General features: G+C 41.8%; 1 protein-coding gene across 3 annotated transcripts in view; it reads right to left on the bottom strand.

The window, feature by feature from the left end:
- Positions 1–22,227, bottom strand: part of DRP2 (dystrophin related protein 2) — a 280,136-nt gene extending 257,909 nt beyond the window's left edge. For all 3 annotated transcript variants that reach the window (XM_075184671.1, XM_075184672.1, XM_075184673.1), the window contains exons 1-2: positions 21,968–22,227; positions 14,564–14,710 (exon numbers count right to left, since the gene is read on the bottom strand). In XM_075184671.1, coding sequence (XP_075040772.1) covers positions 14,564–14,710; positions 21,968–22,078 — 258 coding nt within the window. In that variant the 5' untranslated portion in view covers positions 22,079–22,227. The remainder of the gene's footprint in view (positions 1–14,563; positions 14,711–21,967) is intronic.
- Between the last annotated feature and the right edge of the window lie 525 nt (positions 22,228–22,752).

Below are 22,752 nucleotides of genomic sequence, written 5' to 3'. Positions count from 1 at the left end.
TACATTTGCCAGAAATGTACGCTCCTTTGAGCAGGGTCATCTCTCCTCCTGTCTTCACCACTTTTAACTCTGCTCTCCAGCTACCTAGCCCTCCTCCTCGAGGACCCTCTTTCCCCATCCCCTCTCGCTCCCTCCTCTCCCCTCTGGGGGTCTCCCTGTCATCCCTGCCCACCCAATTGGGCTCTGTCATATGCAGACCTTCCCTTCTCCCCTCCCCGCCCTCTCTAGCTGTGCTTTGAGCTCACTGAGTTACTGTGCTTATTGTTTACTGTACTGTGCTGTCTCACCTCATATTGTAATTTCGCTTGTCCCTGTATGGCACTACGGACACCTAGTGGCGCCCTATAAATAAAAATTAATAATAATAATAATAATAATAATAATAATAATAATAATAATAAAAAGACAGTCATTTTGGGTTCCAGCATGACCTGCATTACAACACCTCTAACCATGGAAAAAATCCAACATCCATGCGTTTGTATTTAATGTATAATTAATGTATATTTTAAAGGATTTTATATTTACAGTTTTTATTTAATGTAATTCGTGTTTTGATTACTGAAAGTGTTTATTTATGAATAAATATTAATATTTTGGATTCTCTATAATCATTCTACTGTAACTCTCTGCTGCTTTGGACACTGTTGAACACTCTCTTCCCCTACACAACCTTCACTCCATTGTCATCATCATCATCATTTATTTATATAGCGCCAACATATTCTGTAGCGATTTTGTGTCCATCTAGACACAGTTCTTACATTGTTCATTTCCTACCTCTCGAACCGCTTCTGTAGTGTATCCACCTCTGGCACATGTGACATAATTAGGACCACCTGTGGATCTGTTACAATGTGTCAGTCAGTAATGACTACACCTGTGCTCCAGCAAGGAGATATGGAAAACCTGCACTGTTAGGGAGCCCCGAGGACTGGGTTTGGGAAACCCTGCTATATGCATATTATCTTTAAATTAATGTGTTAGTCTATATTACTACAAGCAAGCAAGGGGAACTGGTGCCGTTTCCTGGGGTAGACAGTAACATATAGCAGCAGATAATTCATACAAGACCAATAGTTTGGTGCAAGTTTTATTAAGCAGATAAATAAAATAAAAATTCAAAATAAACACCTTGCCTTTCTGGCACTCACTAAACATATGTCACTCTTGACCAGGGGAGGGCTGACAAATTTTTAGACTGGGGGGGCAAGACTCGACTCAGCAGCCAATTAGGAACTGTAACAAAAGGAGGCATTTAGCTGGCAATATGCAGAGAAAGCAGGGAAGTAGAGTAAAACATTGGCACAGTTATGTACCTAGGTGGAGATTAAACCAGGTAAAAACATATGTGTAGTTTAAAATTGGTTTACTTACATGATTTAAAAGCTGCTTCCTCTCAGCAAACAGACAGGGTGGGTCTGATAGTCTAAACAGAGCCAGGGATGGGCGTTTCCTTTTAAAGAGAAGGTGGGTGTGTCACCTGTCCATCAAGCTAGGCCTGTGGGAGGAGTGTCAGGTATAAAACCCTGCTTGTTTCATTGTTCAGGAAGATCAATGCTGGGCTAGCTGGCTGATCTGGACAGAGAGCTGGACTATGTATAGTAAGCGTTGAGGGTCTCCATAATTGCTGTGCAAGTATACGGTGTCAAAACATTATTACCATCCTGACAATAAAGAACCATAAAAAGGAAGAAGTTGTACGCGTGTGCTTCTGCAGTAGCGGGCTCTTGCCACAAGTGGTGTCAGGAGTGGGATGCTCCGGTAAGCAAGTTTCCGCTACCCAACCCGCGCAGACGTCAACATTGAGGAAGTACTGAGAACCCTCGTGAATGTGGCCGCTGCGCAGCAACAGCAGCAAGCTCAGATGCTACAAATCACCGAGGCACAGGTGGAAAACACAAGGCTCTTAAGAGAAGAGTTAAGCCAGGTGAGGCATGACAGAAATGAACCACCTGGTCCTGTTCTCCAGAAAATGTTACCAGCTGATGACGTAGAAGCATATCTGGTGTCTTTCGAGAGACTTGCAAAAAGGGCAAAATGGCCTCCTAAAGATTGGGCTGAGAGACTGGCGCCATATCTGACTGGTGAAGCTCAGCAAGCTTATATGGATCTAGATGAGGAACGGGCCTCTGATTATCTGTGTCTAAAGTAGAGATGGGCGGGTCCGGTTCCCCGAGAACCGAACCCACCCGAACTTTGGGTATCCGAGTACCGAGCTGAGCAGCTCGGTACTCTCCCGCCCGTTCCGAATCCAAATCGAGGCCGAAACGTCATCGTGACGTCGTCGGATCTCGGGGCTCGGTTCTCGGTACTTTAACATTATAAATACACGCCTCCACAGCAATCCATCGCCATTTGATAGAGGGAGAGAGCAGGGTGTAGTCACAGGCTGATTAGAGCAGGGACAGAGAATCCAATATTCTTCTTGCAATTGCTCTAACAAAAATCGCTAGAGAAGAGAGGAGGATAGAGGTTTATTATTTTTTGTTAATATTTGGCACTCCCCAGTGCTTTTGGGGTGTCCCCCATAATTGTGCATAAATATTTCTGGCTGTCAAAAGTCATATCTGTCAGCAGTATCTACCAACTAATTGTTAGCACTCCTCAGTGCTTTTGGGGTGTCCCCCATAATTGTGCATAAATATTTCTGGCTGTCAAAAGTCATATCTGTCAGCAGTATCTACCAAATAATTTTTAGCACTCCTCTGTGCTTTTGGGGTGTCCCCCATAATTGTGCATAAATATTTCTGGCTGTCAATAGTCATATCTGTCAGCAGTATCTACCAAATAATTTTTAGCACTCCTCGGTGCTTTTGGGGTGTCCCCCATAATTGTGCATAAATATTTCTGGCTGTCAAAAGTCATATCTGTCAGCAGTATCTACCAAATAATTTTTAGCACTCCTCTGTGCTTTTGGGGTGTCCCCCATAATTGTGCATAAATATTTCTGGCTGTCAAAAGTCATATCTGTCAGCAGTATCTACCAAATAATTTTTAGCACTCCCCAGTGCTTTGCGCTCAGAATGGATTCAAAGCAGTCCACATATGATCAGAATGAGCAACCAGGTTCTGTCACCAGTCCTGATGTTAGTGTTCCCAGTACGTCATCTGGCCAAGGCGATGTCAAACAACAGAGTGTTTCCAAATTAGTGCAAAAAACAATTTTTTTTTTTACTGTATTGAAGCGAAAAAGAAGTGTAACTGAGCAAAAGTTAAGTGACGATAAAAAAAAAATTGCAAGCATGCCATTCTACACATGCAGTGGCAAAGAGAGAATGACGCCTTCACCTTTGACTATTAGTGGCAGATCCCAAAAAGTTACCCAGCCTACAATTGGTGCACAACTACTGTTACGCGTCAAAGCCGAGCTGCAAGATAACAGTAAGGCATTAGAGGAGAATGTTTGCTCTGATTCACAAATGACAACAATCCCTGTGGAGAGTCCATCCAACAGTGGGATGTCTAATTGTGAGCATTCTGCTGATGTGTGCCTTAATAGCCCGAGTGTAGCCGGTGATACCCAAATTGAGGATGCCACTTTGGAACTAGAAGAGGATGAGGGGGAGATTTGTGTAGGCGACGAGGGCGCTAATGAGGATGTTGATGAGGATGAGGTTGTTTGTGTAAGTCCTGCACCAGTGGCAGCAGTTCTGGCACGTGACAAGAAAAAGGCCATTGTCATGCCTGGGCATAAAACAAAAAAATCCACTTCTTATGTGTGGAATTATTTCTACCCAAATCCAGACAACAATTGTATAGCCATTTGTAGTGTATGTCAAGCCACAGTCAGTCGAGGGAGGGACCTTAACCATCTTGGAACCTCGTCTATGTTACGCCATTTAACGAGAGTTCATGGCAAAGTGTTGGGAAAAGCTGAAAGTTCTTCCCAAAAAAATACAAGCACTCCATCATCAGCTAAGACCCTCCGCTCACCGACACCCCGATGGCTACAAAATACACCCACCACACCATCCTCATCAATATCCTCAGTAGCGCTCGGAGTTAGCCCGGCATCCCACTTAAGGCTGGATGACTCCTGCGATATTATTGATTCCTCTGAAGAAAGCGTTAGACCCACTGCTGCTGCTGTTGCTGCTGCTGGGGGTGAATCGTCATCCCAGAGGCAGGTCTGTTGAAATATGTACAACAGACTATGGGTTTGTTTATATGCATGTAGTTACCATGGAGGGTCAACAGATGGCGCTGTATTCATACAGAGGTGTATTGTTTTGTCTGCTGTATATGCATGTACTTGTTTGTATCTTTCTGGTGGTTTGTGCTGCTCTGTCTTCCATATGGTGCAATCTTTTTCAGGTGACCCACTTTCTTGCATCTGAAACATGCTCTTGTTTCCCTGGTGTGTGGCTTAGTGTCCACCATTTTAAGTGCTTTCTCTATGTCACTCTCAGTATTGCACTCTGCAAGCTCCTTTCTGCATTGATACTCTATAAGCCTGTTCTTCACAAAGTCTAGTGTGATTTCTGCTTCAGGTCTCATTTCTAGTGCATTTATTAGTGCACTGTATGTATCTGGTAAGCTGCACAGGAGGATAGCTACTATGTGGTTGCTTTTGATTTCTTCTCCCATTGACCTGAGCTGTATGGTTATCTCTAGTAGTGCACTGATGTGTTCTTGCATTGTGTTGCCTTTGTTAAATCTCATTTGGTATAGTTTTCTTAATAGGAATAGTTTGCTGTTCAAACTTGATCCTTTATGCACCCTCTGTAATGCAATCCACATGTCTTTAGCTGTACTCTCTTGTCTTATGTGTATAAGCTGATCATCTTCCACCAGTAAACTTATGGTGGCTCTTGACTGTTTGTCCTTCTTAATCCACTGCTGATCCTCTCCTTTAGGTCTGTCTGCACTTATGACTTCCCATAAATCATCTCTGGTTAATAGCATTTCTACTTTAAACTTCCATGTCTGATAGTTCTCATTAGAAAGCTTGCTAGCAGCTAGTCTGAGATCTGTGTAATTGGCCATAACCCTTACTTGTATGAATCTCTCTATTCTTCTGTGGTATTAAACCTGTTTTACTCACAGTTTTCTCTCCAAGGTTCTCCTGGGTGTTTCTTGTGTACGTTACACAGTCTGCTTTCTGTGCCTGCTGGGACTTGCAGTGCAGCTCGTGATCTGGATGCTGCTTAGGATGCACTCCTGATAACTTTATCTTGTATAGACTCCAGTCTGGGCCCATAACCTATTGGCATTCTGCGATGGATGATACCATAGGTGTGCAGCAGGAGGTCTCATAGATAAAGAATCACCTCAGGAGTTACATTATATTCAGACAGAACGAGTCTTGAGATGTATATATTCTTTATATAGTACTAAGTACCAGGATCAGTATAACAACAGCTTTCTCCCGTAAAGCAATTCCACAACTATACCAAAAAGTGTGTAAAAATGTAGAGATTGCGCTGAAAAATGCCATTCTGCCCACTGTTCACTTAACCACAGATATGTGGACAAGTGGAAGTGGCCAAACCAAAGACTATATGACTGTGACAGCCCACTGGGTTGGTCATTCACCTACACCAGCAGGAACAGCAGCAGCATGTACACCACTACGTAACATTTGTCACAGGCAGGCCACTCTTTGTATCACCGGCTTCACTAACAGGCATATGGCTGACAATTTGTTACGCAAACTGAGAGATGTGATTGATGCATGGCTTATACCACTTGGACTCTCCCCAGGGTATATCATTTCTGATAACGCCAACAATATAGTGCGAGCATTACAGCTGGGTGATTTCCAACACATTCCATGTTTTGCTCACACCATCAACTTGGTGGTGCAGAGCTTCCTACGAAATAACCGTGAGGTGCAGGAGATGCTTTCGGTGGCCCGTAAAGTTTCAGGCCATTTCAGGCATTCAGCCACAGCATGTAGGAGATTACAGCAGCTCCAAGAGCAGTTTAACTTGCCCTGCCACCAACTTAAGCAAGAGGTGGTAACTAGGTGGAATTCCACCCTGTACATGCTTCAGAGGATGGAGTAACAGCGCAAAGCCATTCAAGCGTATTGCACAAGCCATGACATTGGGAAAAGAGGGGGGATGTATTTCACTCTTGCACAGTGGGGAATCCTTTCAGTCCTGTGCAAGGTGCTGAAACCATTTGAAGTTGTGACGTGTGAGGTGAGTGCAGACTCTGCTAGTTTGAGCCAAGTCATTCCTTTAATTAGACTATTGGAAAGCAGCTTGAGAAAATGAAGGAGGAGCTGAAAGCAAGCAATTCAGCAAAGTATGTTGGCCTTGTCGATCAAGTACTTAATTCGCTTCACAATGATCCTCGAGTTATTAAGATCTTGAACTCGGATCAGTACGTTTTGGCCACTGTGCTTGATCCAAGGTTTAAAACCTACCTTGAGTCTTTACTTGTAAATGAGCAAGATGTGAACTTTTGCAAGGAGCTATTGCTCAGCAAGTTGGCCGCTGAACTGGGCCTTGGCTTGACGACTTGTCCTCCTTCACTTTCTCAAGCTGCTGCTGCTCGTAAAAAATTAAATTTCCCAAAAAGAAGCAGGGAAGACGCAGGGGGCAGACCAGAACAATTTAACATCTGGGCTGGTTTGAAGGATTTTTCAAAAAAATGTGTCACTTTGCCCATAACTCCATCCAATACGAGTATAAACATGCAAAGGATGGTGGAGGATTACTTTCAAGAGGTAGTTGACATGGAAATGTCAGACAGTCCCATTCCTTACTGGGAAGAAAATCAGGCCATAGGAAACCCATGTACAAACTTGCTTTACAATACCTAAGCTGCCCCCCCTTCAGTGTGTACTCTGAACGAGTGTTCAGCACAGCAGGGAACTTAGTCAGTGATCGCCGTAGAAGGTTACTCCCCAAAAATGTGGAGAAAATGATGTTTATAAAAATGAACTACATCTTCCACAAGGAAGGCCTTCACCATCCAAGACATCCAAGCACTGACTGTTCTCTAATGGCGGATTCAAGCGGCGATGAATTGATAGTCTGTGATGATGACGTACACACTGATGAGGGTGAGGATGAAGCTGAAGATGATAACGATAACATCTTTTTAATACTTTCTATATTAGTGTAGGGTGCAATCTACCCCCAAAGAGGAAAGGGACTTGTGGCATTTCCATATCACGTACCATCTTGAAAGGCTGCTGTTAGGGCAATTTATCCTTAAGGGCAGGGTGTCATAGACAGAGTGACCCCAAACTGGCTTTGTCCATTTCTCATAATATTGTACAGTCTATAACGGCTGAATTTTTTGGTATTTTATACAAGTGGAGGGGGGCCTAGAGAGACAGAAACCAAACTGGCTTTCTCCATGTCAATTAATATTGTACAGTCTATAACGGCTGAATTTTTTGTTTTTTTAAACAAGTGGAGGGGGGCCTATAGAGACAGAAAGCAAACTGCCTTTTTCCATTTCTTTACATATTTAACTATAAGTGTAGGGTGTAATATACATCCAAAGACGATGGCTGCATTGCCAATATGCATAGATGGAGAGGAAGACAATCTGTTTTGTGTGTAGAATAAATGAAGGCCTACCAACGAAGAATTAAACAGTTTTTTTGGATGATTTATTACCTCAATAATTCGATTACTTATCTCTAAAACATTTGGAGCACTACATTGGGTTATTTTAGGCCCAAAAACATTGATTTTCCAACAAAATAGCAAAACAAAACCAAACAAAACCAAAACACGCAATGGCGGTTTTGCAAAACCAAAACACGACGGTAATCCAGATCCAAAACCGAATCCAAAACCAAAACACGGGGGTCAGTGACCATCTCTAGTCTAAAGTCTGAGATATTGGCTCGCATTGGAGTTTCCGGGCCAGGCAGAGCCCAGCGCTATCACCAATGGCGCTATGATAAAGAAAGATCGCAAGTGGCTGAGCTTTCTAAAATTTTAAAGAAGTGGCTGCAGCCTGAGGAGAATTCGCCTTCTCGGATTATTGAAGTTCTGGCGATAGATCACTGCATCCTGGGGCTGAAGCGCGATTTGCAAAGGTAGGTTCTGCAATCAGACCCACAAACTTATGAAGATCTTGCCACCGTGGTAGAAAGGTTTTGTGCGCTACAGCAAATGACTAAAGAACCTGCATTTGTGCCAAAGCCGCTGCCATGCCAAAAGCCAGGTTTGACATTCCTTACCACAGGGCCCAATGGCAAAACTGCTACGGACAGAGGGCCAGGTGCAAAGCTGTCTAATCTGAAGTGTTTTGAATCTGGTGAGCCAGGCCACTTTAAGCAGAGTGTCCTAAACTACAGGAACCCATGGACTGTTCTGTAGCACATATTGGACCTGCATTTCCAAGCTGTTTAACCATGAGTCCCACATCAGGAAGTCCTTGTTTGTTCCGGGTGACTGTGCTAATCAACCAAAACCTTGTTCTGGCCTTGGTTGACTAGGGGAGTGAACTCTCATGGTTTCGGGTAAAGCAGAGCTGGAAACCAATAACTTCTCGGTTGCCCAAAGTGAAAGTTCTTTGCGTACATGTCTGTGGGGGACACCTAGGGGAGGATAAAACACGGGAACGAGTTCTGCTTAGGTTTTACTGGCCCGGTGTACACATGGCAGTAAAAAAGTATTGCCGGTCCTGTCCCATTTGTCAGAGAACCTGTCCCAAACCCATGTACAGGGCACCTCTCATTCCAATACCAATAGTACAAGTTCCTATTTGAACGGATAGCTATGGACCTTGTGGGGCCCCTGGAAAAATCTGCACGTGGGCACCAATATATACTAGTGGTGCTTGACTATGCAACCAGGTATCCAGAGGCAATTCCCCTACAAAACATAAAGTCCAGCACCATAGCTAAAGAACTTGCATTGATGTTTACACGCTTGGGAATACCCAAAGAAATTCTCACAGATCAGAGTACTCCATTCATGTCTAAACTGATGAAGGACATGTGTCAGTTGCTAGGGGTTACGGCGCTTCACACCTCTGTATATCATCCACAAACAGATGGCTTGGTGGAACGCTTTAACCGCACATTAAAGCACATGCTCAGGAAAGCAGTGGCTCAAGAGAAAAAAGATTGGGACACTCTTATTCCCTATTTGATGTTTGCCATCCGTGAGGTACCTCAAGCTTCAACAGGGTTTAGTCCCTTTGAGTTATTGTTTGGGAGACAGCCCAGGGGTATCTTGGATATGTTAAAAGATGGGTGGGAGCAGCAAGGTCCCAGGGAGCCAAATCTGGTACAATTTGTGTCCCAAATGTATGAGAGGCTAGGAAAGATAGGGTCCATTGTGCAGCAACATGTAAAAGAGGCTCAGGAACGACAGAAGAAAAGTTATGACAAAAGTGCTGTTGTTCGATCTTTCAAGCCTGGGGACAAGGTCCTAGTCCTGGTTCCTACCCAGGAAAGCAAACTTTTCGCCCATTGGCAGGGTCCATATGAAGTTCTAGAGGCTGTCGGTCCTGTCAATTACAGAGTCCACCAGTTAGGTAGGAGAAGTGAGGAGCAAATATATCATATGAACCTCCTTAAACCCTGGCATGATGAGGAAACCTCTTCTCAGGTAGTGAGTACTGCCATTGCAAAGTCTGAAGTGCCCATAGAGGCAGCCTTGCCCATTCAGCAGAGACAACAGACTGAAGAAATGATTCGCCGGAACAGGGATGCCTTCTCTTCCATTCCTGGGCGCACTACCTTAATCGAACACGACATTGTCACTGCGCCAGGAGTCATTGTCAAGCAGAAGCCATATCGTATTCCAGAAGCCAGACGGGTGGACGTGAGAAAGGAGGTCGAGAAGATGCTCCAGTTAGATGTAATTGAAGAGTCCACTAGTGAATGGAATAGTCCCATTGTGCTTGTCCCGAAACCCAATGGGACAATTAGGTTCTGCAATGACTTTAGGCGCCTAAACAGTATGTCGCAGTTTGATGCCTATCCGATGCCACGTGTGGATGTCCTCGGGGATAATCTTGCTGGTAGCAATCATTTAACAACCCTTGATCTAACAAAGGATTATTGGCAAGTTCCCCTGACTTCCACGGCCAAGCCAAAGACTGCATTTTCCACCCCTGATGGTCTCTATCAATATAAAGTCCTACCCTTTGGGTTGCATGGGGCACCTGCCACCTTCCAAAGGGCTATGAATAAATTGCTACGACCTCACACAGCTTATGCAGCTGCTTATTTGGACGATATAGTGATTTATACCCCAGACTGGGGATTACATTTAGCCAAAGTTGAGGCAGTTTTAGCTTCATTACGGTCTGCAGGGTTAACAGCTAACCCAGAGAAATGTGCCATAGCCATGAGAGAAGCCAAATATTTGGGGTACATTGTTGGTCGAGGGCATGTAAAACCCCAGCTAGACAAAGTGGAGGCAGTCAAAAATTGGACAAGACCAGAGAAAAAGGTCACAGTTAAGAACCTTTTTAGGCTTAGTAGGTTACTACAGGCCGTTTGTAAGCCACTTCGCCACTAGAACTGCTCCACTTACGGACATGTTAAAAAAAAGTTGTCCAGATAGATTAACCTGGTCTGACTCTGCAGAAACCGCCTGGTCTGATCTTCGGTTAGCTCTTTGTTCCTGTCCAGTTCTAAAAGCACCAGATTTTACCCGGAGGTTCTTCCTCCAAACTGATGCTTCTGGTGTTGGCTTAGGTGCAGTCTTGTCACAGGAGAAGAACGGAGTAGAAAATCCTGTCCTGTACCTAAGTCATAAGTTGCTTCCAAGGGAACAAAAATATGCCACTGTGGAAAAAGAATGTCTCGCCATAAAATGGGCTACAGAAGCTCTGCGCTATTATCTCCTAGGCAGAGAGTTCACCCTAATAACAGACCATGCACCATTAAGATGGATGCAGAACAACCGGGAGGTAAATGCCAAGGTAACCCGCTGGTTCTTGGCACTACAACCTTTCAAGTTCTCAGTAGAACATAGGCCTGGAATTCTACACAAAAATGCAGATGCGTTGTCACGAAAATATGCGCTCCTCGCGAAGTTTGCGCCCCCCTACTTGGAGACACTAGGGGGAGGGATATGTAACAAAAGGAGGCATTTAGCTGGCAATATGCAGAGAAAGCAGGGAAGTAGAGTAAAACATTGGCACAGTTATGTACCTAGGTGGAGATTAAACCAGGTAAAAACATATGTGTAGTTTAAAATTGGTTTACTTACATGATTTAAAAGCTGCTTCCTCTCAGCAAACAGACAGGGTGGGTATGATAGTCTAAACAGAGCCAGGGATGGGTGTTTCCTTTTAAAGAGAAGGTGGGTGTGTCACCTGTCCATCAAGCTAGGCCTGTGGGAGGAGTGTCAGGTATAAAACCCTGCTTGTTTCATTGTTTAGGAAGATCAACGCTGGGCTAGCTGGCTGATCTGGACAGAGAGCTGGACTATGTATAGTAAGCGTTGAGGGTCTCCATAATTGCTGTGCAAGTATACGGTGTCAAAACATTATTACCATCCTGACAATAAAGAACCATAAAAAGGAAGAAGTTGTACGCGTGTGCTTCTGCAGTAGCAGGCTCTTGCCACAGAACATTTTAATGGGCAAAAAATGCAGTTGGTACAGTGACCCAGCCCAAGGTAGCTCACTATGCGACCAGCCCAGTCTCCCCTGGCTCCTGACTACAGTGGCGGATCCAGGGGGGCAATCCTAGCAGGGACTTTCTGCCGATGGCTGCACAGTATGTGCAGGTCCGTTTGGCAGTGACAGTGTGCTGCCCGGCTGCTATGATTGTGTTTTAAACACAATCATAGCAGCCAGGCAGCACACTGTCACTGCCGAGCGGACCTGCACATACTGTGCATCCGCTGGCAGCCTTTGATGTAAAAAGGGGGCGGGGCCTAAATAACCCCCCGCTAAATCGCCCGGGGTATAGCAATGTTCTAGATCCGCCCCTGCCTGACTAACAAATCTAAAATAAAACATAAGCAGTTTCAGCACGGTTTACTCACAGGCAGATGTGAGGCTTGCTCTCACAGAGATTGCATGGCCAACCTGACTGCTTTTTAAACACCTCTACACTTAGTCTGAAGGCCCAGAAGACCTGGAATGGGCCCCTTACCATACACCATTACCTTACCTTTTCCTATAGATGGGAAACACTTTGGGAAGGTTTTCCCACACACATAAACAATCTCCCTGGTGTTTTAAAGTAAACAAGACAGAAAGCCTGAAACATATCCCTCTACCATTCAGCACTAACCCAGTGACTTTGTCACAATTATATACATTTGTTTTCGCCTCCTAGGGGTAAATAGCTAATCCCCAATACAAACTCACTAGGAAACAGACAAAAACAGCGCAACATGAGTGAAAATACGTTCTTTATCAAAAACCAGGCCAGAAAAGAGACTGTGATCTCTGCAGATTAATATTCAATACAATTTCATCTTAAAAATACATTCAGAAAACATATATATCACCAATGCAGTAAATGAAAAAAGAGCTTTTCTTAGACTCATATAAGTTGTTAAGTGTTAGACTCATGAGTTGGTAAGGACCTTACGAATACACGTGGATAATCTGGAAAGATCACCGCATTCGGTATCAGGGAGTAGATATCCCGCTGGTAATATTCTCTTAATAATGGTTACACATTGTCTGCACGGATATCAACTGTGATGGTAAACTGAGCTTGGTCTGGATTAACGAGCCCACTATAAGTACAGGAACATCTGAGAGACGAAACGCGTCAGCCTATTTGATCTCTTGAGTTTATATACTACTACTAATACGGACCTGGAGATTTTCTCACATATACACACATTGAGGATACCGAGATGGATTAAATGCATGAGGAATGAATGATTTTTACTTTTGGTTTCTGCCCAGACAGATTTCCCATACTCACAGTACTTCGGACCACATCTATAGTCGGAGAGTTGCAGAAAGAGCCAGAATCGGAGAGCCGTAGAAGAGGGAATATGAAGGTGTCTATGAGTACTACCTGTTTCACCTTCCTATATATTATGTTCCTGGACTTCTAATGGGCTCGTTAATCCAGACCAAGCTCAGTTTACCATCACAGTTGATATCCGTGCAGACAATGTGTAACCATTATTAAGAGAATATTACCAGCGGGATATCTACTTCCTGATACCGACTGCGGCGATCTTTCCAGATTATCCACGTCTATTCGTAAGGTCCTTACCAACTCATGAGTCTAACACTTAACAACTTATATGAGTCTAAGAAAAGCTCTTTTTTCATTTACTGCATTGGTGATATATATGTTTTCTGAATGTATTTTTAAGATGAAATTGTATTGAATATTAATCTGCAGAGATCACAGTCTCTTTTCTGGCCTGGTTTTTGATAAAGAACGTATTTTCACTCATGTTGCGCTGTTTTTGTCTGTTTCCTAGTGAGTTTGTATTGGGGATTAGCTATTTACCCCTGTTTATTACAGCTGCATTGTGCATTTTCAGAGCAGTGCAGCCCAGCGCGGGATTTTCCTTCTTGTTTTTGATACATACATTTATGTGGTGTGAATAAATTAATTTCTGTACTGTGCATGCACATTAAATTGTGTTTGTATCTAGATTTAGGTTTGTCTTGTACATAGGAGCACTTAGGCCTGGAAACGTATGCGTGACTCAACATACACACGTAAGTACCCTTTTTTTCCAACAGAATCTTCTCGTACTCGTACGTTTGAAGTGCAAAATGTGTCAATTTCTAAATGAGGCCTTTTATCTTCTTCTTTCTGCGCCACACCTGCATAATGTCTATGGGGAGAACTGTTACCCCCGATGCTCTGCTGGGGTTGCACCTGACGGGCACATGTTCCCCCAGTTCCAAGAATCATGAGAGTAATAGTACATTACAGGGACTGTCCTTATTTACAGTGTCACATGAACATTTTATTGCTTTAGTTACATTGGTATTTGTGCTCTCATAAATATACTAAAGTGCATAGTGATGGTGTACAATACACCCCATTGAAAGTATAAGTTCATATCCAATTTCCTCCTTTCCCAGGGATATGTTAAAATCAGGACTTTCTATGTGGGTTAAAAATGTTCTGTGGACTCTTGCTAAACTGGGAAGGTTCACCTTAATGCATAACAGCACTTGAAGTCTATTTAAATATATCATTCCTAATATGAGAGCACATTTTTGCTTGTAGAAGTAAGGTTAGGTACTTTACTGTAGCTACCCTGCATTCAGCAGTATTGCATCCACCCAACTCCTCCTATCAGAAGGTGCACACCTCATTAACCATCATCTTGATGTGCTAGAAAAAGTTTAGGGAGTGTTCACATAAATGCAGCTCAACATGCTGCAACAACCATGTCTATGATGACAAAGACAGTATAGTGTTCCATTTTATATGTGTTTGTCTCAAACACAAGTTCATATTATTGTCAGTGTGTATGTATCTTAAATCACATCCTATATGCTTCTTTGTATCACTTGGCCTGTTATTTTCAAAATAAGCATCACACAAAATATTCTTATAGAAAGTATTATTACCTATGTCTTTTTTAATGTTTAAGTAGATAAAAGGCAGTCATTCTGTTTAGATTTCTTGCGCTTCATTATATCTGTATAATTACAATGCGTTATTTATATTAGTATATACCTGCAGCTGTTTCCAACGGTTATTAATTTGCTCGAGCTCACGTGCATTCTCCAAAGAAAGGTGAACATCACAAAGGGCCATCTGATGAGCAAGGTCATTTGTCATCTTGATTGTGTCCATTATAGGAGACATCTCCTCCTTAAAAAGCTAAAGAATGATTAATAGACGTTTCATCTGATGATTGAGAAATAATGTGTAACACATTGCTAATTATGACTATTTCACATTATTTAATACAGTACACATTTACATGTTTTCAACATCAGTTTTACCCTTTGCCCTCCCATAGGTTTGCAAACAATTTAGTGTCTGTAATCCCTGTGAGCACAGGGGGCCTGATTCAGGTAAGTTGCGTTTTTTTTGTTTTTTTTTAAAAAAGAGCATACTACTAGTGTTGTTCTGGCTGTATTCAAATTCAAGCATATTTCAGGATACATTTTGATTTGAATCTGGGTGTAAGTACAATCTGCTTTAACAGTACTTGCTGTACTTAGACAAACAGAACAGACTGCAGTATACACACATGCGCAAGTGCTATAAAAAGTCACATCAGAACACATAAAAAAATTTATTTGCTCATAAAATAATATAACAATTCTTAAAAGTATAATCATTGATACGAGTCAAGCGCTAATAAACTAGATAAATGCAAACCTAGTTGCTGGCCAAGAGACTCTACAATCTCTAAAAATCTTTAAAAATGTACAATCGAAAATACAAAATCTGTCTGCGCTAATGAATGTGTCTACAGCTAAGTCCGGAAATATTTGGACAGTGACAAAATTTTCATAATTTTTGCTCTGTACACCGCCACAATGGATTTGAAATTAAACAATGGAGATGCAATTGAAGTGCAGACTTTCAGTTTAAATTCAAGGGGTTAAACAAATATACTGTGGAACATTTAGAAATTGCAACCATTTTTATATACAGTCCCCTATTATTAGGGGCTAAAATGGAATTGAACAAATTAACATAGTCATAAAGAAAATGTTAATTTTTAACACTTTGTCGTGAATCCTTTTCCTGAAGTCTGGAACCCATGGACACCACCAAATGCTGGGTTTCCTCCTTGTTATCCTTAGCCAGGCCTTCACTGCAGCTAGGTCAGTGTAGGACCTGCATATAATGAGGTGCCCTTGACGTTGGGATGCAAGCTTAAATGTTTTGATCAAAATATGAACTAATAACTCATGTTTTCATTTTGCTAGATACACACAGATATGCAGTGTTAAGGATAAGCGCTGACAACAACTGTTTGTTTTCTTCACTGCATCTGTCTTAAGTTGTTGTTTGTTTTGCCTTTAGGTTTGTCTTCAGCAAGTGAAATGCATGCTCGATCGGGTTGAGATCAGATGATAGATTCAGCCATTGCAGAATATTCCACTTCTTTGCCTTACAATATTCCTGGGTTGCTTTCGCAGTATGTTTTGGGGCAGTTTCCATCTGTACTGTGAAGTGCCCTCCAATCAACTTTGCTGAATTGGCTAAATCTCTGCAGACAAAATATCACTATACAATTCATAATTCATCCACCTGCTTCTGTCGCATCATCAATAAACACCAGTGACCCAGTGCCACTGAAAGCCGTACATGCCTATACCATGACACTGCCTCCATTCTGTTTTACAGAGGATGTGGTATGCTTCGGATCATGAGCCATTCCAAGTCTTTCCCATACTTTTTTCTTCCCATCATTCTGGTACAGGTTGATCTCAGTTTCACCTGTCCAAAGAATTCTGTTCCAGAACTGGGCTGAATTTTGTAGTTTTTTTTGTGGCAAAATCTAAAGTCGCCTTTCTAATCTTAAGGCTTATAAATGGTTTGCACCTTGTGGTGAACGCTCTGTATTTGCTCTTGTGAAGTCTTCTTTTTATGGCAGACTTGAATATGCCTCCTTCCTGGAGAGTGTTCTTCATTTGGCTAGTTGTTGTGAATGGATTTTTCTTTACCATGGAAAGAATCATGCGATCATCCACCACCGTTGTCTTCCGTTGACGTCCAGGCCTTTTTGTGTTGTTGAGCTTACAAGTGTGTTCTTTATTTTCTCTGAATGTACCAAACTGTTGACATGGTCACTAATAATTTTCCTGCTATATCTCTTGTGGCCTGTTTCACTTGCATTGGGAGCACCTTTGACCGCATGTTATACATTAACAGCAACAGCTTCCAAATGCAAATGCCACACTTGGAATCAACCTTTTGTCTTTTTAGTTGATAAAAAATGAATGATAGAATAGCTCACACCTGTTCATGAAATAGCTTTTGAGTCCATTGTCCAATTACTTTTGGTCCCTTGAAAAAGAGGGGACTACATATTAAACAGCTGTAAATCCTAAACCCCTCCTTAATTTGGATGTGAATATCCTCAAATTAAATCTGATAATCTGCACTTTATGTTCATTATATAACTGTATGTGTTTAGGTAAACAGTTAAAATAACAAAAATTCTGTCAGTGTCCAAATATATATGGACCTAACTTTTGATAGAGATTGTTCTTAAACACAGAGACCAATATCTAAAAAATATTAGCATTTATTGTCATCATAATAATAAAACAATATAGAGGAATATCACCACAAATCTATTTACAAAGATTAGGTAATTAAATCAAAGAAATTGAGACTCTCCAATAAAGCCGATAATAGTTTCAAATGATTCAGTATATCCAAATTACTTCAGGTAGGAGTAGTGTTGTTTTCTGATAGAATTGCTCCAATAGATCATGTGTATCAATAATAAGCACTGAGTATTATTTGGAGAGAACCGACAGATGCAAAGTGAGAATGGATTACGAAAAACAAGTACAGTCCCTCCAAATCACTTGGGGATAAATTCATCAAGCTGCTGGTTTGAAAAAGTGGATATGCTGCCTATAGCAACTAATCAGATTCTAGCTGTCATTTTGTAGTATGTACTAAATAAATGATAACTAGAATCTCATTGGTTGCTATAGGCAACATCTCCAAACCCACAACCTGATAAATTTACCCCTTAGTTTCTAAGTGAAAACAGTTTTTTGTCCAATGGAAAACTCGTCTGGCTCTAGCATGCAGGAACTCCCCTCGATTCAGCGCTGCATTCAAAGTAGGGTCAGCATAAGACACACTTATCCGCAAATGATAACTGCAACTGGAGGGATCATCTGCCGATAAATGTGTCTTCTGCTGATCATGAAATAGGTTTGTGGTGACATTCCTCTGCATTGTTTCATTGTGTAGCCTATGACAGGCAGCACATGTGAAACAGAACACAGAGAGACTGCTTGGAAACTACAACCCCCAGACTGCGTTGGGGTAAGAAAGAGATCAGAGAGACACAAAGAAGCCATCAGGGATGGAAAAATTGTGTGTTAAGCTGGAAAACAGGGTAGGGGGAATTAGAGAGGGTTGTCAGAGAGATGCTGACAGCCAGGAGACAGAGCCGTTGCGAGAGGGACAATTGGAGAAAGCTGCACTGTGGAACCAGAGGAAGGGTTTATTACTCAGAGTCGCAGAGAAAGAGAGAAAGGGACTAGAGAAGGATTTTAGGAGTTTGAGGAGATAATCATTTGGAAATAAGTGGGTCAGACTGACAGACACCATTGCTGAGAGGAGCCATGCTGGAAGTGACAGTTTGAGAACTGTGAAATAAGTACTGATTATTTAAAGAATAATCTCTTTGCTGGACTGAGATTTGTGGCTACAGTTTAGTAAGACATTGATTTGTTGGGGAGACCTGAAGATAATGATTTAAAACCCTTTTGCAGGACTGTGTTTTTTATTTTCAATGGTAATAGTGCAGGGAGAGACAGACAGAGATTTTGGGACTGAGATATCAAGAAGAAATAGGTTGTTAAATGCAAAGGGGAAGCATTTCACTGAGTAAACTGCGAGTTTAAAGTGCGACATACTCTGGAAAAAAAAAGAGAGCAGTGAAGTTTCATCATTGTAGCTAAAAGGAGGAAGCAGCCACCATTTTGTTTGCACCAGTTTCTACCTCTATTTTGAGAAACATCAAGTAAGGGAGAAGGAGTGTTGGATTTTATATTTGTGAGAAATATATATTTTCCTGGAGGAAAGATACTGCAAGTTGTGTGTTATTACTGCTGTTTTTATGGTGTGCCAAGTCCAATGATTCAAGTGAGCCGTTTCATTTCTTTATATAGAGATTGCATATACGTTCCTAGAGTCTTGGATCAATTAAGCAAGAATCTGCAGCTTTGATACTAAAAGATATCAAAGACTTGGACATTTATAACTACATTGACGTTTTGTTGCATGATTTCTGTATTGTACCGTACCTCTCATCTTCCCTATCCCAGCGGGACAGTCCCGAATTTAGAGATCTGTCCAGCTGTCTTTTGGGAGGGAAGGGAGGTAGCTAATTGGCAGCCCTCTGGGATGTGGCCACACCCCCATTGCAAAACAACCTTCTAAATATTTATTTTTTTTAGATATTTAAAAAAAGACAAAACATTTAGTGGTCCACATACTTTAGAAATAAATTCACCAGTGTGGCTTCTAAAAAACAGTCTGAAGCATCACTATTTGATTTGTGTGCCTGGGGTCATAGATAGGAGGTGGGCAGAGGGTTCCCTTATTCTTCTTCTGGTGCTGCAGGGTTTCTGGACATTACCCAACAAAGACGCCATGTGATTCAGACAAAGGTGCAAAGTTTCCATTTTTGCAGATGACACTAAACTTTGCAAGATAATAAAATCAGAGCAATATGTAGTTTCTCTACAGAGGGACTTGAATAAAACTGAGGATGGGGCGGGCAAATGGAAGATTAAGTTTAACTTAGATAAATGTAAGGTTATGCACTTAGGGATCAAAAACAAGCACGCAATCTATAAATTAAATGGGATAAATTTAGGCGAATCTATAATGGAAAAAGATTTGAGAATGCTCATAGACAGTAGCCTTAGCAATAGTGCTTATTGTCAAGTAGTAGCTGCAAGAACTAATAAATAAATAAATATCGCCATGCATAAAAGGGGCATAGATGCAAGGGAAGACAGTGTAATTTTGCCACTATATAAAATTGCTGGTAAGACCTCATCTTGAATATGGAGTACAGTTCTGGAAACCACTCTATAAAAAAAAGATATTTTGGAACTAGATATGATTCAGAGAAGGGCGACAAAATTGAAAAAGGATATGGAGTCATTAAGTTGTGAAAAAAAGGATAGCCAAACAGGCATGTATACTTTAGAAAAGAGGTATCTAAGCGGGGATATGATTACTTTGTACAAATACATTAAGAGTAAATACAGAACTTTTGACCCCAAAGACTGTACACAGAACACACGGTCACCCCCTTAGGTTAGAGGAGAGGAAGTTTCACAACCAGCAAAGGAAGGGGTTCTTTACAGTAAGGGCAGTTAAGATATGTAATTCACTGCCAGGGAAGGTTGTTATGGCAGATACAATTAATATGTTTAAGAGAGGGTTAGTCAATTTTTTTGCGAAAATCCAGGTATCCAGGGTTATGACCGTTAAATAAAATGAAGGATAGTAGTGGATCCAGGGAGCAGTAGGACTGCAATATTGTGTCAGGAGGGATTTTTCCCGATTGAAACAGACTGGCGGTTGCTTCATCTGGATCAATTTCAAATATAAGATAGGGATCGCAGGAGATCCAAAATAGATTAAACTTGATGTACTTGTGTCTATTTTCAACCTCACCAACTATGTTACTTTGTAAGGTGGAGGTATTGCATAGACAATATAATGGTGAGAGCTACTATTCTACTACAAACACTTGTTCCATAGGTGTTGTGTATGAAATTGCAATGCTGAATTTGCACATACCAAAAAAAAATGACATGAAAATCACCCCTCCGTGTGGTTTTGGGGTCTAAAAAAGGAAGAATTTTCAAGCCATTTTGAAATTAAAAAAGGGGGTCTATGGGCCAGAAGATCAGAAGAATTTTCAAGACATTTTGAAAAGGGGGTATTTGGACCACAAAATCATTTATTTGGGACAGCTACTGGACCTTTTGGAGTTTGAGGGTTTTATTTGGACATGATTTCAGGCAAAATTGTATTGCAAGCTTCTAAAAACAGAAGACATCTGTTGGTAAGTATTTGGGGGTGGTTGTGTTTTATTTTAGGGGTTTTATTATTTTTATTAAAATAATGTGGTATTAAAGAGGGTGTTGTGGTTTATTTAACATTTTATTTTGTACTACAGATCGCAGCAAGCCCTGGGTGACAGGGCATGGTGGCACTTGTGCTTCTCCAAGTGCCAGCATGCCCTGGCTGCCATGGGTATGCTGGTGCTTGTAGTTCTACAAGCGCCAGCATGCCCAGACTGTCAATGGCAGCCTGTACAGGCTGCTGGGACTTGTAGTTCCATAAACTAAAATGGTGTTTGTATACATTTTTCACTTTTAACCCTTTCTCGAGCTTTATTACCCTACACCCACCGCCCTTGGGATATAGGAAGAGCCCTAGTGCTTTCAGTGCTGGGCTGGTTCTTCCTAGAGGGGGGGCCTGCGCAATTCTTTTGCTGACCCCACTCCCTAGAGAATCCAGCCCAGTGCTGAACAGCCTGGGTTTGGTTGTCATTATGGCAGGGGAATCGCCTGCCGCGTGTCTCCCTGCTATAGTGCCACCACTGTTTGGCCTCATGCTAGTTATAGTGAAATCAGGGGGAACCCATGATCCACCCCCCCCCCCCTGATTTCGCCACAACCAACACTAAGCCAAGCAGCACTAGGGTTAATAATGGTCAGAGGGGGCAACCCACGTTTTTTTTTTTAATTCATCTATTTTTCTACATTATACAGCCATCAGGTCCTGCAGCTGTATAGGTGTCGGACCTGCTCGCATTGCTCCCTTAATGCCGGGAGTGTGAGTGTCTGCATTTTCACTGTTGCGTGTCACTGGTAATTACTGTCTGTATTTCTTACATGTCTGTATTGTATGTGTCGCCATTTAGTTTTTTGGTGTAGGCGTGTTCAGCATCGCAATTATGTCTAACACCGTTCCATAGGCACACCTGGTAATGGAGTGTTGCAATTATTATGATGACAATAAATACTAAAAAGTTTTAGATGTTGCTCTGTGCGTTCTAGTACAACTTTATATATATAATAGCAGTGTGAAGGAGCCCTTACTGTACGCCATAGCTGCTTACTCTACTGAAATATCTGGGCAACTCCTGAATTAGGGAAACTTCACAGACTCTCGAAAGGGCACTTTCATAACTGCAAGGAGTGGGGAGACATGCTGTGATGTCATTACGCTACACCCAAACTCAGTGGTGTAATGATGTACTTAGCAGCCCTACCCAAATGGTGATATAAATTGTATAATTAAGTCATATCTACTTGTTCATTTCCTACTTCCTTTACACATCTTCCACGGAGCAGATCTAAAATGTGGGCAAGTATGCTGTTCAGTTCTCTCCATTACCTTTGTAGCCTGGATGTGCTCTGGTAGACAATCTATGAACAAGTCTCCAATAGGTTCCCAAGTTGTTTGCACACTCTCAGCCTGTTCTAGTGCATCTGTAGCCTCCTTCATTACAACTCCCAAATCCCGAAGTTGTTCCAGTGTCCTTTCCAGGTGGCGTTGTTGGTCTAAACTACGAGCAGTCAGTCTGTCCCATAGTTCACTGGTTACACTTGCTTGCTTCCAAAGTAAGCGACTGAGGGTCTGAGAGCGGTTCCTGGGAGAAGCGTCTAGAGGCAGTTGGAAAGAGATACAAGCAGAGCTATCGGCAAAGAAATGTTTGCAATTTAATATTATCAAGAACAATTCAAGAAAAGAACAGCTGAATTGAGTTAATAACCATGGATGGAAAGATGTATTAAGGGCACATAACACTTTCAATAATATAAAAAAAAATAGTTTTTGAAGGTGGAAAGTGAAGTACATATTGTCATTGAATGCAAGAAATATTTATAATATAAGGAGCAGCGCTGTAATAGGATTAGGAGGGGGAGGGGGCATCTTTTCTTAACTCAATACACCCAAATGCACCACAGTCAGAAACTTGCAAAATGTATTATACAATGCATAGTTTATCTATGATGTTGTTTTGTCTCCTTTAGGAGCACTAACATACCAGTTGCCTTATGTAAAAGTGTTGCTGCAATGTTCATAATTTATTACAGCCCAGTTTCATTAACATGGGGAACAATGTCCGGGGTAAAATGGGTAATACTGGAGAACGTACAAATGTAACAAAAAAAAAA

Source organism: Mixophyes fleayi, chromosome 9 (genome assembly GCF_038048845.1).
Source record: "Mixophyes fleayi isolate aMixFle1 chromosome 9, aMixFle1.hap1, whole genome shotgun sequence".
NCBI classification, from domain to species: Eukaryota; Metazoa; Chordata; class Amphibia; order Anura; family Limnodynastidae; genus Mixophyes; species Mixophyes fleayi.
This window is presented reverse-complemented; position numbering and strand designations above follow the sequence as displayed.